Source organism: Cryphonectria parasitica, assembly GCF_011745365.1.
Source record: "Cryphonectria parasitica EP155 unplaced genomic scaffold M406scaffold_1, whole genome shotgun sequence".
Lineage (NCBI taxonomy): Eukaryota > Fungi > Ascomycota > Sordariomycetes > Diaporthales > Cryphonectriaceae > Cryphonectria > Cryphonectria parasitica.
This window is the reverse complement of record NW_024468909.1, coordinates 2,073,342-2,101,327: the sequence shown is the minus strand read 5'-3', so window position 1 is coordinate 2,101,327 and position 27,986 is coordinate 2,073,342. Positions and strand designations below refer to the sequence as shown.

Sequence of the window (27,986 nt, the reverse complement as noted above, 5' to 3'; positions counted from 1 at the left end):
CAAGACATAGGCTGCCCTCCTATTGTTCCAGCCAAGTGAGACCCCATTGGCAATGCCCTGCATTGTTCGATTCAAAACCCAACAAGCCTCCCCGCCTTTGACTTGTGTCTTGTAGCCTTCACCCTGTCTTGAAAAGACATGTGGCTCAGCTCAAGGCTTGCTGCCTGCCTACACCTAAGACTCTGGATAATTCCCCTGGTTCCTGGGATTCTCAGCCCTTCTCACTTCACGAATAATACGCCTATGACTGAAAACGGGCCTTCACTCGGAGGTTCAGAGGCGGACCGATCAGAGAGTGCTATTGCCCCCCAAGATCATGTCGGTGGTGTCGAGGCTGAAGATTTTGGTAGTAGTTAACGAGGGTGCAGAGATACTCAAGAGACCGGATAGCTCAGATATCGTTGTAGTTATACGAGGCAAGATAAAGACAAATAGCCAAATGCACAGTACGAGACGAGGGGAATCTCTTCATAAGACCGAAGGCAAGAAGAGGATCATTACTGATAGGGCAATACGTACAAATCAGCGTGGTCTGATCATGATTGGTTAGACGCGTAGACTACTACGTTGACGCGATCGATCCCTAAACAGAAGTAGAAGTTGCATACGGCCAAATGACACATGGGAATCCACTCACGTGCAGGGTGTGCGAAGCAGGAGAACGTCATCTGGCGGCGAAAGATCAACAGTTTCTTTTGCAGGCTAGCGAGCGAAACTCCCCAAAACCTTGAAACTACTATTCCTCCATGGCCACCCGAAACCCCCCCCCCCCCTCCCTTGCCACTTATCTTTATTCTTTCCCCTTCCCTATTCATCCTCCTCTATCAATTGCATGGCAATACGTCCAATCGTATTTTGATGCCATATGGTAGGTTCCTCCTCACACCATCGTTCATTCATTATTTGGGCATTCGCCTGACTCATCATATGCCGCTTTGCCCATCATCTTCCCTCACAACCTTGCAATCACGAAACGGGTCGTTGTCAAGCATCGACGCGAATCTTGGCAAAGGATAGTGACAGACCGAATAAGATATGGTCTTTGTCCGCAACAAAAAGAAAAATTGAGTTGTTGAAGTCTCCAGGACGATGACAAAGGGAACTGTTGAAAAGTCAAGATTGACGTGTGGTGGGCCTGCAAGTTGTGAGCGAGCCCTTTGGCCTTCCCATATAGGTCTCCAACGCGCAGGTAAATGGTGTCTGTCGTATGGAGACCGAGACCGTTAAAAAAAGGTAAGTTGATCCAATTTCCAGAAGAAAATAAACTCTCAACACGATAAGATGGTGATTCGTGTATTCCCCCATGGGGCCAGGACGCCATAAAGTTGAGTTGGTGTTCCAGAGGTCGCCGCCTCGATCGAGGTATAATATAGTGGCATCCAGGGCAGCCCCACCCTGATGAGAAAGACGAGAATAAAAAGCCGACCTCCAGCCGAAAAAAAAAAATACCGAAATTATATGTTAACGCCGTCGCCATGCAGTGATTAATTTAATGTTGTTTTTTCTTTTTATACAGAGCCGAGACTCAGGAGAGCTTCAATAGCATCCCGCTCCTGCGCATCAGGTTTGACAGCGAGTGCTGCATATTGCAAATTGTTCGCGCGAGGAGCCTTGACCATGCCGGAAGAGGTGAAACGGGGTGGAAAGGTGCCTGGACGACCGGCCGAGTGGGAATAGGAGGCGGCACGCAAGCCAGCGGCTCCGATAGCGGCCCAGTCCTCTTCGTCAGTGACGTCCTCCGGGTCGTCCATCGGGATATCGTCGTCGTCGTCTGGAGCCTCGGAGCAGGACACGGAGGCAGAGCCGTCCAGTGACATGTTGTCAGCGTGGTCCTCGTCCATGTGGAACGCACGATCGTCGTGGGAGAAGACTGGTGAGTCCCGCGCGCTCGATAGAGACCCGCCTATACGCGTCCGCTCGTTGCTCCAGGTCGCCCCTCCCACGATGGGGATGCCCGAAAGGTACGGCGAAGATGGATCGTGGGCCATGTGGGCCGTGGAGTCGCGTGCTGGCTGACCTCTGCGGCGCGCATCCCACCGGCCCCAGCCGACCTTTTCAAAAACCACGTCACCGTGCAGACCCCCACCCTCACCGCCGCTGCCTCGACCCTCCAAGGCGCCGACCACGAGTCTCCGAGCCTTGGCCGGCGCCACACCAGCAAAGCCCGGGACGGAGGTGGTCAGGTAACCCGTGATGTGCCGAATGGCGAGTGGACCATGGTTCAACAGGATCTCTGGGAGGTGGTATTTCGCCAGCATGGCTGGCGTCAGAGCGCCGGCAGGGTCGTCAGGTGGAGAATCGAGGCAGGCATGCGCGCCATTGGCGGACTGGGGATGGTTATCGGTGTCGTGTAGGTCAAGGTGCGGAACGCCGGGTTCAAACTTGGCCTTGAGCAGCTGAGCTCGCAGGCCATGTGGGTGCAGGCCGGGGGATACGGAGTTGGGAGGGGTGGGGAGAGGTAAAGGGTCAGATCGTGTCACAGAAACACTCTGGGCCGCTACATCAGTTAAGTTGTCTCGGCCAGAGGTCGCCTGAATATCGCGAGCAGCAGATGCCATGGATGCCATATCGATGGTGCTTCAAGGGAACAAAAGATGTCTCTGATGACGAAGAGACACGTTAGTAACGTAATGAAGGATCGAGGAGGGATAGAGAGTGTGTGTGCGCGAGTGAAAACGCGCTGGGTTGTATGTGATTTATGGGGGAAAGGAAAGTATGGAGGGGAAGGAGGTCGTAGGTATAAAGTTTGTATGGGTGAGTCACACGTACTTTGATTGCCAGGAAGCAGAGTACCGTGGTGGATGGCAGTTGATAAGTGATCCTTTGACCTGGTCGAACAAAGGACGATAGATCAAAGATGGGTTTGACAGGCAGGCTGGCAAGGCTGACGCGATTATCGTTGCTGTGACAGGAGATGACTCTCTTTTGCAAAATTGCTGGTGTTGATTCGATCTTGTGTTGTTGTTGAAGGAGAAGGAGGGAGGAGGGACGCGCAGGGCCATGGCCATGGGCCTGATAGATGTAATAACCTAAGGCATGGTGGTGGTGGTAGGAGTAGTGGTGGTCACGGTGGTGTACGCAGTAGGCATGGTAGTACAGGGCCAAGGACAGGGTGCCCGCTGCGTAGAGTAAGAGTGAGATCTTGGAAAGGAGGGGGGGGGGTGTGCGCAGAGGACAGTACCGGCTAGGGGGGCGGGGGTTGGAAGGAAGGACTGAGAACTGGGAACTGGGAGGACGGGTTCGGGAGGAGGGGAGAGGCGTATCGTTGGTTGGTTGGGTGGGTGACTGGTCTGATCTTGATCGCGTCTGGTGGTTGTGCCATGGCTTGAATTGCCCTCATTGCAGGTGCCCAGCCGATGAGCAAGGGTCAGGTCAAGTACCCTGCTTGTACCTTCCACCCCTGCCGATACGCAGAGACAGGGAGGAAGGAGAGAGGGGTGTGGGCGGGGGGGGGGGGGGTGTGACCTTGATAGGCCGGAGACGGCGAGCCTGCTGAAAAGCCACCCCGGCTCTAGCAGAACAGTTACAGCCACGAGAAGATATGTAAGCACGTCTTATTGGCACGTGGTTGGGAGACGTAAGGCCTGACGAGCCGATGATGGATGGATGCGGAATACAACGGGACGGATGAAGGGGAAGGGACTGATGACCTCAGAATCCATACTCGAGGGGCAACGAAAAGGCTGGAGCAGTCACCAGTAGACATCTGACACGATGACCTGCAATGGTACGTACCGCAGTACGTATCATCTCAAATACATACTAGTAGTGGGAAATACTGCGGTGCTAGGGCCATCTCTGGCAAATTGGACCTCATACACGTTCGTTCTTTTTGGCCCCCCCTTCGCCGTCTCTTTGTTGGTTATTGACCCGGGACAGGGGATCTGGGATCTGGGATCCTGACAGAAACAACACATACAAAGTACATCCTACCAATGTTCCAATATAGTCATGTAGAGACAAAGGAAGATGAGTGATAGATAGGGTCACTTGCCCTTGGCTTGGCTTTCCAGTCTGGTGACCTCCTCTTGGCCACAGTTCCTTGCCCGTGCCGGCACTCGATATACTGATATCTCTCACACCCAAAACACGATGCCTAGAGCAGACTAACTAATATCTTGGAGATTGCAAGGTCAGGTACGGGTGCATCTGCATTTATCTGCATCCACTTGCCCGTCCGTCCCGGTTTACCCCGGGTTAGAGAACTAGCCCGGGGCCTTGGTTTCGGTGGGGATCTGGGTCCTGCGTCCTGCTTCACCACCAGCCCAAACCTATCCTCACACTGCGTTTTTGAGTCATCGAGATGTACCGTAGTAAATGTATTGGTACGACGGTACAGTTTCGTGTCATGTTCGCATCCTGAGACTGTCATGGTCCAGCCACATCTCTCGAAAACCTGTCATGAAAATGGGCGCAAGAGTCAGTGAGTCACTGGGCCCCTATACTGACCTAGGTGCGGTCAAGGTGCGGTCAGGGCAGCCGCCTCTCCACAATCTTAATAAGTGCCGTACACAATGACACGCCACAGTCCCCCGCGATTACTTGCATGTCTTCGCCGAGCCTGCATATTTCATATGGATTGCACAGGTGATGTTATATTTATCACAATGATTAGGGGGGGAAAGAGCCCGAGCAAGGATTCTCTGGTAGTGCTTATGATGCCCGGGCGGTATTACGGGAAGCAGATCTCCTACTGCCGTTAGAGGAACTGACAACAAAAACGGCAAGGGCCCAGATTGCCTCACCATGCGGCGAGGTAAAGTGATTCTCGCCGCTCTTTTACAAACACTGTCCAGCGATTTGAGCCTGTGGCTGTGGCTTCCAAACCCCAAGACAGAACTGTGGAAATTACCCACACTCTCGCAGAAATCAGGGCACCATCGCGTAGCGAGCTTGAGTGGGCGTAGGGGGTCGCACTTTATTAATGGACAACTCGGCTGCGTCACACATAGAACAATATGCTGCCATTTTGTTCCATGTAAATGTTCTCAGGGTGCTGTAATCCTGGCTTTCAAGCCAATCAGTAGACATCGAGTTTCTTACCAATGAAAGCCATATACATGTGGGACTTGCAACTGCCACAGCATAGCGCTAGAGCGCAGGGAAGGGAAGCCAGGACTTTGGCATTAGCCTTGAGGAAGGAGGCGATAAAGGAGGGGCGACCAGGCCACACCAACGTGTGTTGACAGGATTTATCTACCGGGATTCGGACCAAGTCGCAGTCAGGATATCTCTTTCTGTAACTTCCTTGCAAAGTCATTACACCTCCTTAGGCCTAGTAATTTTGACCTGCTTGATCACCTTTCCCAAGTTGTCACAGGCAGTACATGGATTGGCAGCATGCTCACAGCCGTGTAATTCATCTCTGAGCCTAATGTTTTGCTGTTATTGACCGGCTCTGGGATATTGAAGCCTTACTCCAGCCCTTCCACACGACTGTCAGGCAACGAGCTTCCTGAGATGGGAAGCTTCTTCAACCCTTTGGGGATGGACCGCATTATCCAGGGTTTACAAAGTATTGAAACCACTTTTCTTCCTCGGTGCTTTTCTTTCTCGTCTCCTATCCATCCATCCATCCCATCAACTTTGTCCACACGTATCACCATCATTACCCCCGCCCCCCTCCATATGATGTTCCGTCGTAGGGATTCGAGCTCCTTAAAGGACGAGGCTCATCTGCATTGTCATATGCTATACTGGCTCTCAACGACGGCGGGATTCCAAGTTTTGATTCGAAAACGATCCAGATAAACATGAAGAACTTGACGTTGCACGGCCTTTTGTGTTCTGGCATCTTACCTCCAAGCCAGTAACACCAGCCTTTGCACAGATATCCATACAAACTTTAAGTAGTCATCTTCATAGTTTCCATATAGTCTGCCAACGCCAAATATAAGTCGCACGTTGTTTCTTTAGGCCATCATAAGTCGAAAACTTGTCAAGTGATGTAGGTGGGGATTGGGACTGGTTGGGGGAGAGATTTGAGCAGATGAGCCTAAGGTTTATGCCATCATGATTCAACTTGGAATGATACTCTAGCTAACCTTCAGAGGAAGGCAAGTGTCAGTGTAAATGGCCCGTCTTTGGTCCCCGAGGCCTTTATTCAACCTGGACTGTTGTCCATGGTCGTCGTGCTTCGCCATTCGAGGAGAGCACGTGTCGGTAGGGAAGTCGATTTAGTTCCAGTGTCGATTAGAAGGGGGAAGGGGGAGTACGAGAAAAGATATATGACCGAAGAAGCTCAGACTTGGATTGTCAAGATCGAACACGTTGATACATTCCGTCCCCAAGTTGGTGAAGGTAAGTATATACTATGCGGTGGGGACAACTTTAATGGGGGGGGGGGCTATTTTCCTCTCTGCAGTGTACTGCATATCAGGGAGCTTCTGGCAACGCAGATATACCACAAGTATTTACATAATACACAGATGCATGCATGTTTCCTCGCCGTCCCACCGCTGGGATCGATAAGTGGAAGGGCAATTCACCTATATTTTACTAGGATTTTTTTCCCCTTGTAAGAATGTAAGGCCCCGGTGGTGGGGGTAAGTTTTGTATATTACAGTACTTGACTACGACGCGGTAGGCGTGGTATGGGCAAGGACAGGGTGCTGCGTGCGTAGCCTGAGATCTAGTTGTCCGTTCCGCAGTCCTCAACACGTTGTTATTCAAAAGGAACCCTGATTGGTCCCACCAGGCTTTTCTGCGAGCCGACTTTTTGGACTTTCGTTTGGGAATGTACCCAGCCTGTACTTACTTGGCTACCTCGAGTGATGAGAGAGCCTTGGATATCTTTGGTCCCCTTCTCGCCTGGCCTTTCCTCTTTCCGACGAGCTTGGCAACGTGACGCTCCATGTCTCTCTTTCTTCTTCTTTCTGTCGTTGTTTGAGTATGTGAGTGAGGGGTTTTGGGGGGGGGGGGGTTAGTTCGGCCTTGATCGATGTCGCGCAGCAAGTCATCCACTGCCGTGCAACCACGTTTCGGCTGTTCCTCCTCTCGCTGGCCGTCCAATACCTCACAAGGTAAACGAGCGAAGCGCTATTTATCGTATCCGGATCTTTTTTTCTTTCTTTTTTCCCCACTTGATACCACATACCAAACACGCCTCGTTCACGTGCGCGCGCGGCCTTTGTGTGCTTGCCCACTCCCGATAAATCATGCACCAAGCAACCGCCCCCCTTGGGCGAATTTCTGACCCCGCAGTCGATGCCAGGCCCCTCCCGTGCTGCAGCACGATGATTGACCGATTCGCTGCCGCCCCATTCCTTGTCGGAGCCTCGTTTGACGGACCCCCGCCTTGTCGCTGCAGCCGCCATGTGTGTTGATGACTTCTTTGCTGGCCCGCTAGTATAGTATCATTATAGCGACTTAGTAGTACTTTCAATGTTCCAGATTGCATGGTCATACCGCAGCATCCGGTTTTTCCCAAGCGCACACCACTGGGTGTGGACATCACAACGAGGGAAGGTAAGGTGGTGAGGGAGAGATCCTCCGTACACTTTCTCGTATCTGTCCCGTCATTAGGACAAGACGTGGAAATCCGAAAACGATGGCGAGCCGTCTTGGCCCCTTCTTTGAAGGGAAAATGAAGAAGAGGACAACACACATATCCGGGGAGTTCGTTGACATGCGAAGATCTCATACTCATTTTGGTCATGACGAAGTTTCATTTCATTTCTGCGCGTTTGAGCCAGCCTAGGCATGAGTCGTCTTATACTGAACATCCCATTGAATCCCTCCTTACATTGTCTGGCAGCATCGTGGTCCTCTGAGCTGCTTCATCCTAGCTCTAGGATTGGCTACTTAAGTACGTTGTAGAACTAAGAAACGCGTGAATGTGAACTGCGGAGGACTGAAACTAGGAAGGAGCACAGTCAACTTCTTGGCGCCTCGACAAGGGCCAAGATTGGGCATCCATGTTGAGAGCAGGTGGTATGGCATTCCAACTGCTGTATGGTAGCGGGCTGGCTTGTCCTTCCGCAGGTTGTCGGGTTTCATTCTCGACGTCAAAGCAGGATTAGGGTGGCTCTGCACTGGCAAAGTGTCCTGTATCATGTACCGTTGCCTGCAAGTCAGCAATAACGGGGCGATAAAAGACAAACGAGGGTAAACATGACTGGGACGAGTCGCTCCTGCGTAAAGGGTGATCCATCAAGTATAATCAATGGCCATCAAGACTCAAATGAGAGAAGGGCTTGTGACCTCAGTTTTCGTATAGTACAAGGAGTTTCATCATGGGCCAAAGATTTGAAAGAACAGTCACCTGCTAAAGCAGGAACACACAGTACTCTGAGCCCGCCCGCCCGCGCTGTTCTGGACCCCCTGTCGCCCCAGCCGCAGCGGTCTTGTTTGGGTTTTATAACGGAAGGTATAAAACGACAACAGCAACATAAAGCAAAGCAGGGAAGAAAGGGAAAAAAAGTTGAGGGTTAAGAATTAAGGGTATCTGGGCAGGAATGAGTTCCAAAATTTTGGGTATCGCGCCAAATTTTCTATGACAGGCCAGACTCTCAAAGATCAGAACCTACCTTTGCTAGGCTGGTTCTCGTTGTCCGTCTTGCCTTTTGGAAGACTAACAGGACCAATAAAAGCGCCACCACTTGGCTGGCTTCGCATCATAACATCCCCTTAACAGAGAAGAACCATAACAGACTGCCTCAAATAAGCCACATGCCAGATTATTGCCCAGTTGACGCGCGTTCATATCGGAAGCTCAGGAAAGTGAACCCCTCACTCCCGAAGACCTGGGGCGCCCGGCCTGCCCGAGCTTCTGTTTCGGGCAGCCTCGCTTACTACGACGGTCATCAACCGCTCACTCCCACTTACTTAGATGCCCGAGGAGAAGAGGAATAAGAACACATAAGCGAATTCCAAAGTGTCTTTGGGTTGTCACAGTGCCCATCAGCTGATCTACCAGGACTGTCACTTAGCAATCGGCACAGCTGGGGTTCAGGAGCGGCCGCTGCCCGAGTATAACACTTGACATACAGAGTGGGCAGTAGTGTTCTTTTCCCCCCCCTCCTGCTGTGCTGTACTGTTGCAAGAATTCCTTGAGCCGAGTGGTACCGCAGCACAGGGACAGAGACAACCCCCCTCTGGCCCTCTGGGGTCAACGTCTGTCCGACATCGGCTCGACCTGTGGTTGGTGATGTGTCTAGGTGAGATCGAAAGCGCACCTTCCAGCCGAAATGCACCCTTCTCATCATGTCGTGGGACATCTTTGTCTGAAGAAGTACGATCAAGCTGTCAACTTCTTATTGCTTGATGGTTCTAGCTGGTTGATGCCAACAGCGAGCGTTCGTGAGGTTGACAGTGTGCGATTCACGATAGATCGTAGAGGCTTGCATTTAGGTAGCAAACTGTGAAGTTGTAAGCAGTTATGCTGCGATACGCTGAGAATAGCCTCAGAATGCAATGTTCTACGACGACAAAGACGTTCCACTGCCATCTCTCTTAACCTACAAGAAGGACGACAGTCAGCCGCGGCTATAGTGAGCGTACACAATTCATAGTACGCACGAGAGAGTGTCATGTAACGTACCACTTGTCTCGCATCAGTACCAGAAAGTCTGACAATTGAAGTCACGCCTGGCCCATCCCATATGTCGACCTGCGAGCTCTGCGTTACAGCGTTCCGTGTGCTTCAGTGGGCTGTCTTGATACATGCAAAACCCAACCCCTCAAGCCCCAGGCTCCTGTTGAAAGATATACCGTCGACAAGCCTGTGCAGGAACATGAGTCAGTTTGTATTCGGGTTTCAGCACCAGCCAGCCTGTCAAAGATGCCCACTTACGGCTTTGAGGACATCCAGCTGTTCCGTCGATTGATCGAACACGGTGCGGTACTGCGAGATGCTCTCCCTCAGGAACTGATCCTTGGTGATGCGGCCCTCGCAGATTGCCTTCATCTTCAACTCCATCTCCTTGCGCAGGAAGGGTTTGCCGAGGCTGGTCTCAAAGTTCATCCCGTCGAAGCCCTGGATGAGCGCCACACCGAGCTGGGTCGGGATGAAGACCTTCACGTTGTGCCGGCCTCTTCGGGCAGCTGTTCCTCCTCCTCCTCCTCCTCCTCGACCACCGCGGCCTCGTCCTCCGCGTCCGCCCCGCCCGGCTGGCGCAGCAGCTTCACCGTCATCCTCGTCGGCTTCTCCTGCCTGCTGACCTGACCGTTCGACAACCTGCACGTACTCCCTGACCTGGATTTTCTCTATGTGTTCCGCCATCGTGGCGTCAGTCCCAATCCCGTTCGCGTCCATGAGAGCGATGAGGTCCGCCTCAGTCAGGTAACCAGGAGGTGTCGTCTTGCCCTCGGTCATGTTTGCCTCTGTCGGCGCGAATCTCTCGCCGACGGTAAATTTGGGCAGTTGTGCCGAGTCAGTCCAGTTCTCATAAGGATAAACGTCCAAGTAATTCCTCTCCAACACAATCACCCCGTGAGCGTGGAAAAATTCGTCTCCGTATTTGATGTCGACATCCGTAGCAGTACCTTTTGCGTCGTCTGCGCAGCATGCCAAAAACCGGCGCACGACGAATTCGTAGAGCCGGCCTTCGTGATCATTCAAGGCGGCTGGAGCGGCGTATGTGACAGGGTGGATGGGGGGATGGGCCTTGTCATCATGCCGACCGTCCCTGGGCTGCTTGAACTCGCCGTCGACCAGGTTCTGGGCGAAGGTACCCCATCGGTTGTCCTGTGTCTGCTTCTGCACAAGTGCTCGGAGGTTCATACCCTTGTCGAACCGGTCGGTCTCTGTCCTCGGATAGCTGATGAAGCCTTTGTTGTACAGAGCCTCGGCGACGGACATTGCCTGCTGACCCGTCATTCGGAGGAATCGGGTTGCCATCTTTTGCAGCTCGACCGTCGTTAAAGGGAGGGGCCTCCACTTCTTTGTAGGTTTCTCTTGCACCTTGGTGACTATGGCCTGCTTTGCTGCCAGGCACCTCTCAAAAAGGATGGTCACGGCCGCCCTGTCGAAGAGTCGATTGCGATCCCAGGTAAACGTCACGCTGAGGCCATCCTTCTTGTGGAGCACCTTGATGCTCCAGAACTGCTCAGGCACAAAGTTTCGCACTTTGAAGTATCTGTCCACCACAAAACCCAGCGTGGGAAATTGGCACGACCCTGGGAGACGATTAGCTATTCGCCGTCATATGCTCTATGGGAAACCTTCAGAACTCTTACCATAGCTGATGAGGGCTTCCTGGATGGGACCGCCCATGACTCGCAAGCTGCTGGTGAGGAAGCGGGTGAAGGCAGCACCGGTCCTCAGGTCCAGGTCCATCCTGGCGCTGACCGCGTCGACTTGTCTCTGGTCGAGGTCTCTTAGATTTTTTGCGGCATTCAAAATATGACTACCGAAGGTTGTTAGTATCGCATCCATGGTCAGGCCTGGGAAAGCTACACTGACGCTCTCTCGATATTGCTGAACTGGGCCCTCTTGACTTGTATTCGAGGGTTGCCCCTCCGAGCCGAGTCGCGAATCTCGCTGCCGATATGCTCTCCTTCGCGGTCACAATCAGTCCAGATGAAGAGAGCCCTGGCGTATTTGGCCTGATCTTCAATGTTCTTGGCGATGTCTTTCTTGTCCTGGGCAAGGAGTTAACGTGGATCCTGACAATGCTCAGGGCCAAGACCAAACTCACATTTGCCACCGAAGTCAAGATGGGTGCATTGAACAGGGCGACTGGTGGCGGGTGGCGCCAGTTCCTAAAGCCATCTTCAAAGTCTGTGCTGGTGAGATGACCAAGCACGGCAGTCATGGTCACCTCACAGATGCCCCATGGTGGACCAAAGTCGAATTGGAAACAGTAGTTCTTGATATACTGATTCCGGGTATTGCGCTACAGAGGCACAATCAGCACAAGGCATCTAACTCGGAGGCTTTGTTTGACCTCACTCAGGTCACTCACGGTTTGGATTTGGCCTCCGGACAAGTGACCTGCTACGGCCTTTGAGATGGACGGCTTCTCTGCCACGCATAATATCTTGGTCATCTTGGCACGTGCAGTAGCATATAGACGCGTCTGGACGACAGCAACAAGAGTGCTGGAGTTGAATGCTCGGGACCAGATGCTATGAAGCATGTCGCAAGTCTGCCTTGCCCGTCAAGCGACGCGTCCGCATCCGACCGTGCCTTCCTGAGAGAGCGCAGAAAGTTATAAACATGGCAGCTGGGACATACGGCGCGTCTAACTGTCCAAATTTCTTGAACTCGATGTCGCCGTCAGGGTTTGCACACGATGCGTCGACACGCGTTTGCATTCGCTTCAAAGTCCGCCATAAATCTGCAGTGATGCGATTTGACCCCCAGCATGCGATTAGCGGGGCATGGATTCTGACAAGGGAACGAAGGCAGGGAGCTACCAAGGGCCCCCCTGTACTCGAGTTACAGGCCGCATTGGGGCAGGAGTTGATCCACCATGACGCGCACATGGTTTCTTTGTCTCAGCTCTTTCACCAGCACAGCTCCTATATCTCTGAAGGGAGGGAACTACTCTCCCACCTTGTTGAGGGCTTCGGAGTACGACTAAGCATCACCACTAAAGCTACCATGGCACTACCAGCTCTCCACACCTTCGAAGACTGCGCCGACTGGTCCAAGACGGTCCAGCCGTACTTTTCGCACCTGTACGAGCTCCCAAATAAGCTTGTCGACGTCCTCCAAGGCCGCCAGGGGATTGTCGATGTATATACGCAGACGAACCCCCTCATCTCTGGTTTTGCCATCTCAGTCTTCTTCGGCGCGATATTTTTGGTCGTAGCAGAATTCAATAAGAACTATTCCCAGGTCGACCGGTGCTGGAGCCTCTTACCAACGTTCTACATTGCGCATTTTGACCTCTGGGCCCGGCTGACCGGCGTGCCGAGTGCAAGGATCGATGCACTTCTTGCCTTTAGTGCAGTATGGAGCGTAAGTAGTATCTGGCTGGCCATGAAGGAGACTAGAGAGAGGCTCACCACCCCGATACAGGCCCGCTTGACGTATAATTACTGGCGAAAGGGTGGTTATACCGTTGGAAGTGAGGACTACAGATGGGACATCATCCGGGACACCATCCCAGTCTGGGCGTTCAAGATTCTGAATGTCACCTTCATCTCCTTCCAACAGAGCATCATTCTCTACGCCCTGGCTGCTCCTGTGTATCCGATCTTACTGAGCATTCAGTTCCGACCTGAGCTCGACGCCACTGACATGGCGTTCGTTGCCTTTGAGCTGGCCCTTATCACTACTGAGTGGTTTGCAGACCAACAGCAATGGGGTAAGTCTTTCCGAAATATCCCTGAGGACGTATATGACTGCAGGCAATGGTTCTAACCACGGGACAGACTTCCAAAATGCCAAGCATGACTACCGGAAGACGGCCAAGCTTCCGCAGGGCTACCACGCCGATGATCTCAATCGTGGCTTCATCACCTCCGGCCTCTGGGCTTACAGTCGGCACCCAAACTTTGCCATGGAGCAGGCGATCTGGATCTCGCTGTACGCCTTGAGCGCTTACATCACAAACACATTCTCGTACTGGGCTGCGGCAGGCGCTGTCAGCCTGATCTCTATCTTCTTCGGGTCGACGATCCTCACAGAGTGGATCACTGCTAAGAAGTATCCAGAGTACACGGAGTACCAGAGGCAGGTAGGCAAGTTCATCCCCCGGGGCGCCAACGGATACCAGCCGCCGGTAATTCCAGTCACGCCGGTGGCCAGGGCCGAGAAGAAGAAGCCGATCAAGAAGAAATAGGTGCATGAGAAGTGCATAGGGTCGATTTTGTTTTAAATGAAGGGTTGGACGTATTACTTGGCCACAATATTTACGAAGTGGTGGAATTAATTTCTGGTGTCGAGCCCAGCTCATATTGGTGGTATACGATTTCACGGACAGACGCAATCGAGCTGCAGTTCAGGCTTCGTACAGCACTGGCTAGTCGCATGCCTTCAGAGGTCAACATTTGTTGTCTCACTCTATACTGAATCACGGATTGAGTCTTCTCATAGCCGAATCAACTCGTGTAAACTCAGAGATTCTGGGCCTGGCATCGTATGCGAGGAGTCATTTCGTGAACCAAGACCCCAGATCGCCGGGGTCCTCGGCCGGGTATTCAGACGGAGTGGGTCCGGGGTGGCCGGATCCAGTAAGCGAGACACGGGACAAGATCCGGCATCCAATGTTTGATCTCTCGTGTGGCCATCCATGTTTGCTCAACTGTTGGCGAGGTAAAGGGTGACCTCGCCCGGAGCAAGGGCACACTCGACGCCCCAGAGGAACATGCCGTGGCATGTCCTCCCCTCTTCCCCTCTTCAATCACCGCCACGACCTGGTGACGACCTCACCACGACGGGTAGTCCGAAATTACAAACATGGCCACATTCCCCTTCTCGCCCCCACCTCACGTGCTACATATACGAAAGTCATAGGCGGTATCCACTGAGAGTCAGTTCAATGGTACCGTCAGCAAAGGTCGCCTTGTCACCACCAAAACCATGACAAACCGACCGGATGCGCTACGTTCACCCTCTCGTTGTGATTATTGTCATCGTCAGACATCTTGATCTCGCCCGATAGGCAGGAAATGCACCAGAGGAAGCGATCGTTCGTTTCTAAGCACCCGACTTCTTAGGCTCTGAAGAGTTCAGTGGTCACATGGCACAACACGAATTCGTACGTCATCTCCCGTAGCAAACGACTTTCACCCAGACAGAGAGAAGGAGGCTTGTGTTTGTGATGGGCCCGGGTATCGCCCACAGACCCTCGTAGATTTGATGGATTGGTAAGTCGAGGTTTAGTTTGCCCCTCCTTCTCCTTTCCATGTTCAGTCTGGCGACCGGAAAAGAGGGTTTTGTCAGATGTCTCGGATCTGTCTGTACCCTTGGATACTAAATTCGCTGTCATAATCACCTCGTGGTTCGGAAATGACAGTAAGCGGGCCGCCAAGCATTGCGCGTGCCCCCAGAAGGACCCTGAGATCGTAAAGTATTAGGTTGTCGAGGACATCGCCATTTTCACTCTATTTAACTATCGTGAGTCCTACTTGACACGTTTTAGAGTTTGCTGCTCTTCACACCGTTCTTTGTCTTGTCATCCACTTTTGCTGGTGCACAGAGAGCCTATTCATTTATTTACTTTCCGTCTGGAATCTGTACCTTTCTGCCTTTTTTCTCAAGATCGGACACAATACTATAAATAGATGCGCACCCCCAGAAAAAATCAAGACATGACCATGGGCGCACAGCTTTCCACACCAGAAACAACACTACTGCCATCACAAAGACCAGACAGAATGTCCACACCCCCTAGCGAACACACACGTTCTCGCCAGAGCTCCATCTCCTCTAACGACTCTGGAGCATCTGCTGGCAGCGCAGGACAGCAAGCACCCCCTCCATTTCACGCCAGTCTCGCAGAACAACAGCTTGACCCCCTCTCGCGCGCGTATCCCAAGCCAGCGCAGGAGATCGACGTCCGCGAGGCACTGGCCAGGAAGCCTATGAAGTGGACACTGGGCCACTACTTCAAGGAGACACCCACGCGCGAGCCACACGCCCAGACCGTGGACCGGGCAACGAGGGCTCTGGACTTGGAAGCGAAGAAGAGGGAGCTTCTCAAGGCCAAAGATGAGATTCGGATGCTGGCTCTCCCCAAGCAAGTCCTGCATGGCCCACGATGAGGCCCCTTGAGAGAATACACCGCGCTTAGTCGACTGCGCATGGTGTAAGCGGCACTATTGGCGCTTGGACCAATTGATTCGAGGGTTTGTTTTGAAATGCCTTTTTGGAGCATGGGGATTTTTATCTGGGCACAGCGAGGAGAACGGTGGGGTCCATAGCTTCTGTGATATCCAAAGTCAAGTTGAATTGAACAATTTCTAATATACATACAAGGAGTGATGACGGCAAATGTGACCAAGCCACAGGGGACAGGGTCCTCCATCTCTAGGACGTTCGAACAAGGGAGCGGAGATGACTGTTCGTCTTCCAAGCGCAGCGTCTCTTCACACATCAGACTTCCCCTACTCTTCCCCTCCAAAACAAAAGGGCCTTAGCGGATTCGCCTGGCCAGCGTGACGCCGTACACGACGGTCGCCACAAAGTTGACCACATTCAACAAAGAAGAGATGCCGTGCAGCATGCCAAACTTCTTGTTCAGGGCCGTCATCTCTTGGCTGTGCGGTTTCGGGTCCCAGCTTCGCTTGCCGTCCTTCTCCTCCTGCTTTCTCCTCTCGACGATGCACGCCTTTGAGGCCGGCAGGAGGACGACCCAGTTGGCAAGCCCGGTGACGAAGACAGTGGCTAGGGGGACCAGAGTGCTCCAGCGGTTCGAGGCATTAAACAGTCTCTGGAGTCCGCCAGAGGCTCCGAATGGTCCTCTGCCGGGAAGGGTCACCGCAAGAATGACGGGCAATGTTGTCTGCAGTCCAAAGTACCACGGAAAGGTCTTGGTCTGCAAATCCGAAAATTGAAGTATGGGAAGCGTCTTGAACTGGATGATGGTTCCGACGCAGGTCTTTTGGTGTGACTCCAATCAGACTAAAGAACGAGCCGCGCGGTTGGATCGAAGACCTTTTGACTTACATTGACTGCATCGTCTAGTCAGCCACATGTAACATCATATCAAACCACAGTGGATTCAACAATTGACCCATAGATGTGAGAGTGGAGAATACTGACAGACGGTTGTTCCAAGCAGAGATCCATACCTAAATCAGATGTCAGTAGCTGCGTAGTTCTAAGAGAAGTCTACACCAACTCACGCCAGGATGTGGTAAGGTGCTCCTGTGAGCATGATTGATTTCCTCGGCATTTTTGGCGAAAAGTGTTTATATGAATAAGTCAGTCTTTCTAGAATTGGAACACGACAGATGTTGGAGACTCGGATTTCAAGAAGAAGTTTACGAGAGGGAGGAAGGAGAATCGAGGAAATCTGGAGCAGTGTCAATGACGATAAATCAGGAGATGAGCGTGAGGAGTATGTAGCAGCCGATTCAGGTGTTTTACAGGGGGTTGATCACCCCAACGTTATCGATAAGAGGACCTTAGGCAAGCAGAGCCAGGGCTGGCTTGGCTGGGATTAGGCTGATACCCGCCTGCTGGAGCTCACATGATAGCGTGTTTACTGGGGGGTCTGAGGCTTCCCTTCACTACCAGTAAGCTATCCGTGGAACGCGTCGTTGCCTAGACTGACGTGCCACAACTCTTGGAGATTTGGACGTGCCCAAATTGGAGCTGTAGGGCTCATTTCATGCCAGCATAGAAGCGAAGGGCAGTTGGCCTGTTGTTCCCTCCTTTCCTCCTTATCCTTCTTCTTTTGATACCCCAAAACATCGCTGCTCATCATGGCGGACAAGGAGGCAAGCGTTTACATCGTTGACGTCGGCTCGTCCATGGCCAACTGCAACAACGGCCGAACCGAATCTGACCTCGACTGGAGCATGCGTTTCGTTTGGGACAAAATTGCCACCACCGCTCAGTCCAAACGAAAGACGTGGTGCGTCGGTGTGGTTGGCCTCCGAACAGATGTGACTGAGAATCAGTACGTTGACAACGAAGGCTACGAGAATATCTGCGTTTTCAAGGAACTTGGTCCGGTGTCCTTGCAAGACATGCAGCAGCTGAAAACGCACATAAAGCCGAGTCAGACTGTCAATGGTGATGCAATGTCCGCCGTTGTCGTCGCTTCTGAGATGATCGTTGCCTTCACCAAGCAAAACAAATGGGACCGCAAAGTCTATCTGGTCACTGACGGCATGGGTGCCATCGACGATGATGGTATTGATGACATTGCAAACCGGCTGAACGACATTGGAATTGCATTCACAATAATGCAAGTGTATTCCCGCACCTGTTACAACGACGTCCGAACCGCTAACGGATCCCACCTAGAGGCGTGGATTTCGATGATCCAGAGTATGGATTCAAGGAGGAAGATAAGTCGTCGCTCAAGGCGTCCAATGAGCGCACTCTGAAGGCTTTTGTGGACAAGTGTGATCGTGGTGTTTTCGCTACGATGGCTGAGGCCATAGAAGGCCTTGCCATACCCAAACCCCGGTTCACGAAACTGTGAGTAACGGATGCTGTCCCTGCTATGCGTTGGCCCTGTCGTCCTGTCGTGCAGCTGACTGACCCGCCGTACTGCAGCGTCCGGAGTTATGATGGGCCATTAACCCTTGGAGATCCCGAGAACTTCCCCAGTGCCATCAAAACATATGTCGATAGATGGCCTGTTACCAAAAAGAGCAGCGCAGAGTCTGCCACGACTGTGGTCTTGAAATCGGGCTCTCTCGACACACAGTCAACGATGACCTTGGATCACGAGATGGAAGGATTTGAAAACGGCGGTCCGTCGTTGAGCTCGGTCAAGCAGCATCGAACTTACAAAGTCAACGACCCAGGCGCACCAGGCGGAAAGAGGGATGTCGAGTTTGAGACCTTGGCCAAGGGCTATACATACGGCAGCACCGCCATCCACGTTGCGGAGGCTGAATGGGACATCACCAAGCTAGACACCACTAAAGGATTCTCCATCATCGGATTCATCGCAAACGAGAAAGTTGAGCCTTTTATGGCCATGGCGGAAACCAGTGTCACAGTTGCCAAGCCGTTTGACGAGACATCCCAAGTGGCCCTCTCGGCTCTCATTCATGCTCTCCATGAGCTGGAGCACTGCGCGGTCGCAAGGCTTGTCGTAAAGGACGGGAAAGACCCAGTGATCCTCCTCTTGAAACCATGTGTCGACGTGGACATCGAGTGCCTCTACGACGTGCCTCTCCCCTTTGCGGAAGATACACGACAGTACCGATTCCCTCCTCTGGACAAGGTCATCACCATCACCGGCAAGACCCTGACTGAGCACCGCTTCCTCCCTGATAAAAATCTTAAACGAGCTATGAGCGACTTTGTTGATGCTATGGATATCTCGGAGTTCGGCCGGGACGATGACGGGTAAGCATCTATACAGGCCCACAGGAAAGAGGAAGCAGACTGAAAACAGCCTCTCTAGAAATTCGGCCGAATACGCGCCTCTGGATGACTTGTACTCGCCAATCATCCATCGCGTGAACCAGGCCATCCGAGCTCGCGCTGTCGATGAGCAGGGTGCTGTCGAGCCCATTCCGCCAGTGTTGCTAAAGTACTCGCGACCCCCTGAGAAACTGTTGAAAAGAGCCAATCCAGAAATCGAGGCTCTCATTGAGGCAGCCGATGTCAAGAAAGGTCAGTCCGTCGTCGTGAATGTTGTGTTTGATTCGAAACAAGCACTCACAATATCTTCTGCAGCACCGGAGAAACTAAAAGGGAAGCGCAAGGGCGAGTCTGGTCAGGAGACCCGCGCAATATCAGGCTTCGACGCAGGCGCATCGATCTTGGCTGCTCGCGAGAAGAAGAAAGTCAAAATCTCAAAGGAAAACGCCATCCCCGATTTCAAACAGCTACTTCGCTCCCTTGCCACAGTGAACACGGACGAGGCCATCGAGACCGCTATGAAAGACATGGCACAAATCGTCTTTTCTTTGATCAAGGAGAGTTTTGGCGACCGCAACTACGACCAAGCACTTGAGAACATCGGTGTGATGAGGGAGCAGATGGTCGGCCTTGAGTCGCCGAAGCTGTACAACAGCTTCCTGGAGGAGCTCAAGAGCAAAGTCAACTCCAAGGCACTTGGAGGTGATCGCCGGGACATGTGGGCCAAAATCCGTTGGTCGGGACGGCTTGGGCTCATCACCAGAGACCAGTCTGAAACCTCCGATGTGACAAAGGAGGATGCATCTAATGTGAGATCTACTTCTTTTGTGGTTTTTGACGAGCACAGCTAACATTAATTGACAGTTTTGGCGCTCGTAAACTGGGCCCGGTGGAAATGAAAAGGTCGACGAAAACACTTAGGATCCTCAGTGACGCAATCCTTGACCTAGAAGCGAGTGCCACGCCGAAACACACTTATCGTATTAAGTTCAACAATTGCCAAGCCATCTTGTGAACAGCTGTCCAAGGCTTTCAAGTGTATTAACAATGGAAAAGAGAGGAGAGCTTTGTTACAATTCCCAATATATAGTAGTTTGTAATGGTTATGGAACCAACTGTTGGCCACCTGCCAAGCTGTCAAGATGAAAAATCACAAGCACGAGAAATCGGACCAATGGAGCAGAGTATATGTAGAACATCAATAAAGAAATTGTGGACTTTTCATTCCAATCATAAACGGTATTTCTGACCTGCCTCAGCAGTGGTGTACGAACGCCATCAACCCCTCCCTCTTTCCCAAACCGCGACATGCAAATGCAATACTACTGATAAAACATTCTTGTTCAAACATCAACCTCCACCGGCAGCGCAGGATACAGCGGCGCATCTATCTTGGCTGAAGCCTTTCCTGCCTTCAATGTAGGGTCAATGTTGTCCTCGCCCTCACTGTCCGAGTCGTATTGGCGACTCTTGAGGCGGTCTTGGATAGCCACGCGCAGATACTCGATCACCCGAACGTTCTGGAGCCAAGCCTCGTAGGACTCTGGCTCGCCAGTGCTGTCGTTGTCGTCTGTAGAAGAAGCGGGCGATTGCGGTTCGGCCTTGGGTGTGACGGCGCCCTCAGACTCGTCGGAAGCCCGGCGGGCTCCACGAGCACGCTGAAGCATGCCACCAGACAGACGACGCTGGTCGTTGGGGGCGAAGGTGGAGCCTAGGCTGATGGTTGAGGAGCCGTACGAGGTAGTAGCTGGCAGCGATGGATATGCCACAGACGCAGAAGACCCGTTTCGTTGCCCGGGAGACATGCCCGTGGTGGATCCTGGCGAGTGACCAGCAGTGTATGACAGAGAGCTCGAAGGCGGGGTGTGGCCGGCGCTGCTGCTCGTTGTGGAAGACACAGCACTCAGGGGTGAGGGCATCTGTGCGGCAGACACGGCGTAGTGAGCGGTCCCAACATTGTCTCTGGAGACTGGCGACTGATGACGCAGGTCGAAAGCTGACGGGTAGTGCGAGGTGGAAGGAGAACCGCTGTTCTCGTACACAGTGCTCTGCATCTGCTCCAATATCTGGTCGATTTGCTCCAAATCACCCTTAGTCCGCAGATTGGGCATCGGAGGAAGATAGTAGTGTTGGTCCAGGGCGCTCTGTGCCGAGGGCTGGCCTCCGATAGCTGGGAGAGCTGGTGCCGCGGTCATATACTGGGTGCCCATTCCTCCAGTGTGGACAGCGAGGGCGCCGTGCAGAGGCATCAGGGACCTCCCGACCTGGTTGTAGTTGCCAGGATCAAGGCTCCTACGCTTGGCCTGGCCGAAGAAGTCATTCAGATCATCGTAGCCACGCCTGCGATCGTAACCGTGTCCATATCCGAGAGGCTCAGCGCGGTGGTTGTGAATGGGCTGCTGGTAGTATCCAATGGGTGCGCCATAGGCCTGTGTGGGGCCGTGTCCATAGTAACCAGCATGCGGAGGCTGTGGCTGTCCAAAGGCATTAGGTTGGGCCCGCATCTGGTGTCCGTTATGGTCATAGAAGCTGGACGGTCCTAGATCTGTAGTATCAGCATTCAATTCTGCGGCACACCTCCACAAGGACGCATCCTTACCTGGTCGGCCGTATGCAGCGGCTAAACCACCATGCTGGTCTGGAGGAGACCTGACCAGAACACTATCGTCTGCATGGGTCTTGACGTGCTTCTTCAAGTCCTGGGGACGCTTGAAGGATTTCCCGCAGAAGTCACACTTGTGGGGCTTCAGAGGAACGTGAACACGGATGTGAGAAGTAATGTGGTCACGCTTGACAGTAGTAGTACGGCAGGCATTCCACTGGCAGGTCAGGCTGAGGTTGTTTGTGCTTTTTCTGCCAACATGCTTCTCGCACAAGTGGTCCTATATTCACCCATATCAGCCGATGCAAGGATGATACAGAAATACATGCCATTTCTGACAGACACACAAACTTACATAGAGCGTCTCAGGGGTATTGAAGCGTGCACCACACTGATTCCACCTACAGGTGAGGCTCTCCTCGCCAGCATTGGTGGATGAGCTCGAGGATGCAGCGGCATTGGAAGAAGCGGGCGTGTCACCGTTCGAAGTCGTAGTCGGACTCCGAGACTGCTCGCTGTTGCTATCCTGGGCGGTTGTCATCCTGGCCTTGAGTGAGAGTGGATCTCTCTTGTAGGACGTTGGGGGCTGGGTTCGTTGTGCCGTGTTCCGAGTGTTGGGGTTCGACTTAATCGATGCGAAGTCGAGCTGTGAGGTAGACAGCTATGGTTCCTGCTTTGGGAGCAGAAGTGGTGTGGGTCTTGGCACTTGATTGGGCAGGACTCGGGCTGGGCGCCTCTTCTCCAAAAGTTTAGGGCGTCAAAAAGGTCCTGGAGTTTCTGCGTCTCACGTCCACGTTGAAGTGTTGTTTTCCAGTGCTGCACGACGACAAGGCGATAGAACAAGGCACTTTCGAGATGTTTTTAGATGCATTCGGTGTAAAGATGATCTATCAAAGAATAAAAAGAGGCCTGGAACAGACGCTGAGGGACTCTTATGGGTTTCCTCGGCCGTTCCCAAGGTTTGACTGCGCGGCGGAGTTGTCTTGGCGAAACTCGTCGTTCCGCCAGGGCAATAGCAGAATACTTGATAAAGGGTGTTTTCTGGTGTAAAACTGTGTGGTTGAGATTGTACCTTACTATCAAAATGTGGATGAATGCCAAGACTTTTCCAAGTCTTGGCAAAGCACTAATACTCCGGCAGTCAATTGAGGCCAAAGATGTAATTTTTCCAATCGCTGGGGCCTGTGTCTGCACTCTTTCGCAACATCACTGTGCTACAGTGAATTGCAGGCCTCTAGGCGACGACTCGAGCCCTGTGAAACGCAATATATACACTGAAGGCATAGCGGTCGGCCCCCTAGAACCTATGCCTCCTTTTAATACTGCCTTTCCAGCTGCCTGGAACGGGCATCACTCTTCGCAACCTGTTCCACCATTTTGAGTCAGCAGCATCATCAGCAGCATCATCAGCAGCATCATCAGCAGCATCATCGCTATTTTAATTAATCTCATGACTTTCGTCTGCTAACGCTCAAAGAATAGTCTAGTCGGGCGGACTGTGGCAGTCTTTGAGCACTCCCTCATATTCGTCCCTTAGAAAGTCTAGATTGCCACACTTGCCTGACTCTCAACTGAACGAATGTTCGATAATGAAAGGAGGCAGCTGGTAGTGTGGTCTCTCTCTCCCCCGCCAAGACACCTCCGACTGGGCGCCAAGTTTTCCGCTGTCACCCCTACAGGCCAAGAACGGCAGCGGATTCCCAAAACTGCTGGGCGTTACGCCGCAGGCCCAAACGCTACTGGCCATCGCCTGACAGTGCCCAGCCTTGCACTGCCTCGCAGGAGTCTGCTGCTGAAAATTGGCACGAGTGACACGAAATAACGCCACGGGTAACCATGATCTCGGGTTTCAGAGCAAGTCGATGCCCACGGTTTCGATGGCAGCCCACACTCTGGCACCCAGATCCCTCAATAGTCTTGGGTCTTAACTGCCCGCTGGTTGATTCTATACGGCGCAGGGTCAGGCATAGACGAGAATAAACTTGCTTAGAATCCAAGTACTGGGGACAAATCCTATGCTCTCGGGTGGTATCTTGCGTTGGGAACCTTGGAAGCGCATTTATATTTATCAAGCATGTTGGAACGTCGGAAGACTTGCACGATTTTGCAGCAGGCCAAGGAGCCTCGTGCTTGTGGAGCAAGCCTGTAACGTGATTCCAAGAGATCTCTCCCATACAGTTACTCTTGGTCTTTGAATTCTTGGAGCAATTTCACAATACAGTTTACCAAGACCCTAGGACTTAGTGTACCATTCTCTCTATTTCTCTGATGTGCAACACTTGACTCCGTGAAGGAGGTAGTGGATAGTCGCCTTGAGTTGCCCCTTTCGCAGATGGCAGTAAGTCATGAAGCTTTTTATCTTCTTTCAAGAATGTCCATCGAATGCGTGCTTCTCCGTGCGGTTGCCTGCTGCACAGGATCTTATGATGCCCTACCATCGCCAATTGCTGCGCTGCGAAACAAGAAATCATTCACACCGACGAGAGAACTTGTGTCATTTTTCGTTGCTCCAGCCTGCAGGTCCTGTATTCCTCAGGCCAGGTCCGCCTCCGGTCTGGCCCTCGTTGTCTGTGAAACCTGAGCATCGCCGCAATTTCTGGTGCTATATTCACACAATTGCTGGTCGTGTAGAGAATGAATCATCTTCTTCTAGGTCCCAGAAGTTGAAGCAGTGGTGTCCACAGATGAGACGTTGGCAGCCATAAGTTTTGACCTGCAGCTGAACACCTTCCTCATAGATATAATAATCTGCTTGCCAAATAGGTGGCAAACCGCCGGTTTCAGGCGTTCACTTCTGAGACCTTTTGCTAACCACCGTTCCTCGTCGATGCACGCTTCAAAGATTGGTTCTTATGGTTCAGCCGACGTGTATGTCTATGTAGATTAGACAAGCCTGTGTCGGGTCTTTCGAAATGAGCCTCGTTCCTGCTTGACGCCTTCTTAAGTTTTTCGCAGTATTCGGTGTCCTGCGACTTACCGAAGGACTGGTCATCCTTGGAGAAGAGGGTGGCGCATGTAATTTGTCCCGCGGGCTTGGCTGTCCAGACGGGACAAGAAAGTTGTTTAACTACTATAGTCTTTATTAGCTTGAGGTCATTCTTGATTCAAGGTTCCATGTACGATGTTCACTTTGCTCGCTCTCGGCACGGGGAAGGGGGCACGTGGGGGGTCACTGAAGATTGTCAGGGAACTCGGGCCTTCCCTCCCCCACCCGCGGCAGTTCACGGCAGGCACTTGGACGATCTGCCTGCCGCTCCTGCATCTGTACGAAACTTTTTCAGAAGCCTCATACAGGCAGTAGCTACCCCCTGCCCAAAAAAAAATCCCAAAAAATTGGATTCTTCTTCTTTCTTTTAGAAGCAATCACAGTCCTCACCACAGCCATGGCAAAACGAAAGGCACAGGGCGCCCTAGATGGCGCCGCCACTACAAAGTCAGAGGCATTTAAAAAAGTCAAGTTCAATGGCGCTGAGCAGGCTGCAAAATCACGGCGAGCACCCAAGGCGAAGGCATCTAAAGCCCCAGCGGCCGTAGAGGCCACACCTTTAACGACAAAGAGCGACGCGCCCATAACGATACAGATCGTGGCAGGTTCTTACGACCGCATCCTCCACGGTGTAACAGCCACCATCCATCCCTCTTCTTCTTCCTTCTCGTCCTCCCCCCCTCACGCCCTTCCTACCGAAGACGACGCCGCCGCCAGCCCAGAAGTCACTTTCGCCGACACTTTCCTCTTCAACGCACACACATCTGCGATCCGCTGCCTTGCCCTCTCGCCGCCCTCTGCACCGCTACCGGGCCAGTCCCAGAAGGTGATGCTCGCGAGCGGCAGCACCGACGAGCGTATCAACGTGTACAACCTCTCTGCGCACCCACCCCCCTCGCGTGCGGACCCGGACGCCGCGCTGCTTAGCAGCCTCGCGCGGCGGCCCATCCTCGAGGACACGCGCAACCGCGAGCTGGGCACGCTGCTACACCACTCGTCGACCGTCACGCGGCTGGCGTTCCCGACGCGGTCCAAGCTGCTGAGCTCGTCCGAGGACTCCACCGTCGCCGTCACCAGGACGCGCGACTGGAGCCTGCTGAGCACCATCAAGGCGCCCGTGCCCAAAGTCTTTGGCCGGCCGAGTGGCGACACAGCGCCGCTGGGGGGGACACCGAGCGGAGTGAACGACTTTGCCGTGCACCCGAGCATGAAGGTCATGATCAGTGTGAGCAAGGGCGAGAGGTGCATGCGGCTGTGGAATCTGGTGACGGGAAAGAAGGCTGGTGTGTTGGACTTTGGGAGGGATCTGATGCAGGAGATTGGGGAGCCGCGGCATTCGTCGGGCGAGGGCAGGAAGGTGGTCTGGGGGAGCAGCGAGAGCGAGGGGGATGAGTTTGCCGTCGGATTCGACCGTGACGTGCTGGTGTTTGGCATGGACAGCAAGCCTCGGTGTAGGGTGATGCCCGACACCAGGACCAAGGTGCACGAGTTTGCGTACGTGAAGCTCGATGCCGGGTCGGGGGCCTGCGTCCTCGCTGTGGCGACAGAGGATGGAAGGATTCTGTTCTTCTCCACTGCTCTGGAGGACCTGGACAAGAAGAAGAGTGACGATAGCAAGGCAAGTCCGCCCCGTGCGAAGCTTCTGGCCCAGCTAGGAGGCAAGGATGCAGGCGTGGCCGGCAGAGTCAAGGACTTCAAGATCCTCCAGCCGGAGAGCACACCAGGAATATGGTACATCATCTCGGCCAGCAGCGACGGCAAATTGAGGGCGTGGGCACTGCCGCGGGCGGACCTCAAGCCGGAGGAGAAGAAGAAGAGTGGCAAGGCGAAGGCTGCTGGGAAGCTGCTGGGCACGTACGAGACGCAGAACAGGATCACTTGTGTGGAAGCATTTGTCATGATACCCCGGCCGGAGGGCGTTGAAGAGAGCGACGTGGAACTTGAGGAACCGGAGGCCGAGTCTAGTGGTGATAGCGATGATGAGTGAGGAAGCTTCTGGAGACGAAAGTCAAGCCTCAGCGCGCGCGATTCTACAATGACATCCCTGGCCTGTAAATTATTTCATGAGATTGTGTGATATTCGGCGTAATGTGTGATGATCGACTGAGGGCCGGTCGCAAGGTCGCTCAAGTCAAGCCCGGAGACGATGAGCCCAGGTTACCAACTAATGGTATGATGACTAAACGACAAGACCCTTTCGATATGAAGATGGTCAAGATTTCAAGAGTAGAGAGAGGGACACACACAGAGAGACATGCAGAGCTTTTGTTAAATTCCCCAAACCCTCCGCTGATGTCAACTTTCCTAAATATCCACCACATGCGCACAGGTCGTGAAGTCGTGAGAAATTCCTCCCATCCATCATCCATCGATCACAGATGAAAAGAAAACGTAGATGTAAATTGTGGGAGAGAGGGAGAGAAAGAGAGGCCAGAAACTCGCTCGCTCATCTCAGACCACCCCACCTACCGCGCCCTACCGCGGACTTGTTCAGCGCCAACCGCCTGCCAATGTTTCCAAAGCACACGCAGCTGCAGAAGAGCACACTGATAACCCAGATCCCCGTCTCGATCGTCCTCTGCGTGGCTAGACCGCCGAGCATCAGGTGTCCCCCGCTGTCGTGCTGGCCAGTAGCGTTCCGACCGAGAGGTGATGAGGAATACCCAGTCGGCGTGGGCATGATCTCTGGGTTTAAACCCATCAACACGACCGAGCCGACCAGGCCGGTGGCGGCGGACAGGAGGAAGCCCGGCTTAGAACGGTCGATCAGGTACCACAAGAGCGGGTTGGCCATAGCCAGAGTTAGGGAGACCTGCATTGTTGAGGCCCACGGGACTTTTCTCTGTAAAAGTCATCGTAGTTTTGGTAAGTAATGAAAGTTCGAAATGAGACCTGGGAGAGTGTGGGTAGTAAAAAGGGGGGGTTTGTCAACTCACAATAGCAAAGACAATGCCAGCGAAAGCCCCGATGCCACGCACCACAAGAGCCCAGTCAGTCCCTGGGGCGTCTTCTTCGTCTTTGATGGCCTCCTCGTACTCCTCGTCGCCTTTTTCAAAGACCTCCTCCCACTTTCCGTCAAACCACGGCAGGAGGCTGCCGAGCACAACACCACATAACCCCCAGGCGGCGAGGAACCGTCCATCGTATCCAGGTTGTATTATTCCTTCCACGGGGAACGATGCCCACTTCTGCTCCGAGGAGAGCCGAGTCAGGAGAGCACCGTAGCCCATGCCCAGCACAAAGAGTAGCGTCGTCCGCAGGCCGACGAACAGGGGCGACGCTGCCTGCGTACCCTGTGCGGACCGTCCTGAAAGCGCCGAAGACCGCCGCCTGTGCATGGACGACCGCTCTCTCGCCAGCTTGTGCATGCCCTCGTCGGAGAATTCGGGCACTGGCGTCGCCCCAGAGACGTCCACCTCAACAGGCTCGCCCGAGGGGTAGCCCGAAATGGC

The 27,986-nt window shown here is 53.1% G+C and overlaps 11 protein-coding genes across 11 annotated transcripts; 5 read left to right on the top strand and 6 right to left on the bottom strand.

Annotated features, from left to right (window-relative positions):
- Positions 1–670: 670 nt before the first annotated feature.
- Positions 671–2,952, bottom strand: M406DRAFT_271026 (uncharacterized protein). The gene is made up of 2 exons (XM_040918099.1): positions 2,770–2,952; positions 671–2,600 (listed from the first exon to the last, which is right to left on the bottom strand). The coding sequence occupies exon 2, from the start codon at positions 2,565–2,567 to the stop codon at positions 1,509–1,511; it is 1,059 nt and encodes a 352-aa protein (XP_040780966.1). The 5' UTR covers positions 2,568–2,600; positions 2,770–2,952; the 3' UTR covers positions 671–1,508.
- A 3,620-nt stretch (positions 2,953–6,572) lies between these two features.
- M406DRAFT_325479 (uncharacterized protein) lies at positions 6,573–7,316 on the bottom strand (the record flags this gene model as incomplete). Its single annotated transcript, XM_040919985.1, has 3 exons — positions 6,573–6,624; positions 6,758–6,875; positions 7,097–7,316. The coding sequence occupies 3 exons, from the start codon at positions 7,314–7,316 to the stop codon at positions 6,573–6,575; spliced, it is 390 nt and encodes a 129-aa protein (XP_040780965.1).
- A 1,647-nt stretch (positions 7,317–8,963) lies between these two features.
- Positions 8,964–9,701, top strand: M406DRAFT_53656 (uncharacterized protein). The gene is made up of 2 exons (XM_040924525.1): positions 8,964–9,458; positions 9,542–9,701. The coding sequence occupies exon 1, from the start codon at positions 9,189–9,191 to the stop codon at positions 9,363–9,365; it is 177 nt and encodes a 58-aa protein (XP_040780964.1). The 5' UTR covers positions 8,964–9,188; the 3' UTR covers positions 9,366–9,458; positions 9,542–9,701.
- Positions 9,681–11,990, bottom strand: M406DRAFT_34535 (uncharacterized protein; the record flags this gene model as incomplete). The annotated part of the gene is made up of 7 exons (XM_040922072.1): positions 9,681–9,722; positions 9,794–10,044; positions 10,162–11,118; positions 11,179–11,348; positions 11,405–11,583; positions 11,640–11,837; positions 11,907–11,990. 7 exons carry the CDS (start codon positions 11,988–11,990, stop codon positions 9,681–9,683), a joined length of 1,881 nt encoding a protein of 626 aa, XP_040780963.1.
- A 541-nt stretch (positions 11,991–12,531) lies between these two features.
- Positions 12,532–14,011, top strand: M406DRAFT_354215 (DUF1295-domain-containing protein). The gene is made up of 3 exons (XM_040922859.1): positions 12,532–12,907; positions 12,968–13,256; positions 13,324–14,011. The coding sequence occupies exons 1-3, from the start codon at positions 12,548–12,550 to the stop codon at positions 13,731–13,733; spliced, it is 1,059 nt and encodes a 352-aa protein (XP_040780962.1). The 5' UTR covers positions 12,532–12,547; the 3' UTR covers positions 13,734–14,011.
- A 1,259-nt stretch (positions 14,012–15,270) lies between these two features.
- Positions 15,271–15,657, top strand: M406DRAFT_325476 (uncharacterized protein; the record flags this gene model as incomplete). Its single annotated transcript, XM_040919984.1, has 1 exon — positions 15,271–15,657. One exon carries the CDS (start codon positions 15,271–15,273, stop codon positions 15,655–15,657), a length of 387 nt encoding a protein of 128 aa, XP_040780961.1.
- Positions 15,658–15,823: 166 nt separating this feature from the next.
- On the bottom strand, positions 15,824–16,894 carry M406DRAFT_354213 (uncharacterized protein). The gene is made up of 4 exons (XM_040922858.1): positions 16,741–16,894; positions 16,658–16,686; positions 16,623–16,627; positions 15,824–16,493 (listed from the first exon to the last, which is right to left on the bottom strand). Exons 1-4 carry the CDS (start codon positions 16,788–16,790, stop codon positions 16,029–16,031), a joined length of 549 nt encoding a protein of 182 aa, XP_040780960.1. The 5' UTR covers positions 16,791–16,894; the 3' UTR covers positions 15,824–16,028.
- Positions 16,895–17,322: 428 nt separating this feature from the next.
- Positions 17,323–19,797, top strand: M406DRAFT_86806 (uncharacterized protein; the record flags this gene model as incomplete). The annotated part of the gene is made up of 5 exons (XM_040926087.1): positions 17,323–17,816; positions 17,870–18,046; positions 18,125–18,928; positions 18,987–19,198; positions 19,436–19,797. 5 exons carry the CDS (start codon positions 17,323–17,325, stop codon positions 19,795–19,797), a joined length of 2,049 nt encoding a protein of 682 aa, XP_040780959.1.
- A 187-nt stretch (positions 19,798–19,984) lies between these two features.
- On the bottom strand, positions 19,985–22,412 carry M406DRAFT_354209 (uncharacterized protein). Its single transcript, XM_040922857.1, has 3 exons — positions 21,954–22,412; positions 21,546–21,828; positions 19,985–21,485 (listed from the first exon to the last, which is right to left on the bottom strand). The coding sequence occupies exons 1-3, from the start codon at positions 22,005–22,007 to the stop codon at positions 20,290–20,292; spliced, it is 1,533 nt and encodes a 510-aa protein (XP_040780958.1). The 5' UTR covers positions 22,008–22,412; the 3' UTR covers positions 19,985–20,289.
- Positions 22,413–24,931: 2,519 nt separating this feature from the next.
- Positions 24,932–26,521, top strand: M406DRAFT_284494 (WD40 repeat-like protein; the record flags this gene model as incomplete). Its single annotated transcript, XM_040918569.1, has 2 exons — positions 24,932–25,203; positions 25,252–26,521. The coding sequence occupies 2 exons, from the start codon at positions 24,932–24,934 to the stop codon at positions 26,519–26,521; spliced, it is 1,542 nt and encodes a 513-aa protein (XP_040780957.1).
- A 266-nt stretch (positions 26,522–26,787) lies between these two features.
- On the bottom strand, positions 26,788–27,571 carry M406DRAFT_354207 (uncharacterized protein). The gene is made up of 2 exons (XM_040922856.1): positions 27,471–27,571; positions 26,788–27,376 (listed from the first exon to the last, which is right to left on the bottom strand). The coding sequence occupies exon 2, from the start codon at positions 27,350–27,352 to the stop codon at positions 26,981–26,983; it is 372 nt and encodes a 123-aa protein (XP_040780956.1). The 5' UTR covers positions 27,353–27,376; positions 27,471–27,571; the 3' UTR covers positions 26,788–26,980.
- Between the last annotated feature and the right edge of the window lie 415 nt (positions 27,572–27,986).

Coding starts and splice junctions, on each gene's coding strand:
- M406DRAFT_271026 (XM_040918099.1), bottom strand. CDS start 2,567: ATGGCATCCATGGCATCTGCTGCTCGCGATATTCAGGCGACCTCTGGC.
- M406DRAFT_354215 (XM_040922859.1), top strand. CDS start 12,548: ATGGCACTACCAGCTCTCCACACCTTCGAAGACTGCGCCGACTGGTCC. Junction 12,908..12,967: donor CCTTTAGTGCAGTATGGAGC/GTAAGTAGTATC, acceptor ACCCCGATACAG/GCCCGCTTGACGTATAATTA. Junction 13,257..13,323: donor TGCAGACCAACAGCAATGGG/GTAAGTCTTTCC, acceptor ACCACGGGACAG/ACTTCCAAAATGCCAAGCAT.
- M406DRAFT_354209 (XM_040922857.1), bottom strand. CDS start 22,007: ATGCCGCTGCATCCTCGAGCTCATCCACCAATGCTGGCGAGGAGAGCC. Junction 21,829..21,953: donor TGGCGAGGAGAGCCTCACCT/GTAGGTGGAATC, acceptor GGGTGAATATAG/GACCACTTGTGCGAGAAGCA. Junction 21,486..21,545: donor CGCTGCATACGGCCGACCAG/GTAAGGATGCGT, acceptor CTACAGATCTAG/GACCGTCCAGCTTCTATGAC.
- M406DRAFT_354207 (XM_040922856.1), bottom strand. CDS start 27,352: ATGCAGGTCTCCCTAACTCTGGCTATGGCCAACCCGCTCTTGTGGTAC.
- M406DRAFT_53656 (XM_040924525.1), top strand. CDS start 9,189: ATGCACCCTTCTCATCATGTCGTGGGACATCTTTGTCTGAAGAAGTAC.
- M406DRAFT_354213 (XM_040922858.1), bottom strand. CDS start 16,790: ATGCCGAGGAAATCAATCATGCTCACAGGAGCACCTTACCACATCCTG. Junction 16,687..16,740: donor GCACCTTACCACATCCTGGC/GTGAGTTGGTGT, acceptor CATCTGATTTAG/GTATGGATCTCTGCTTGGAA.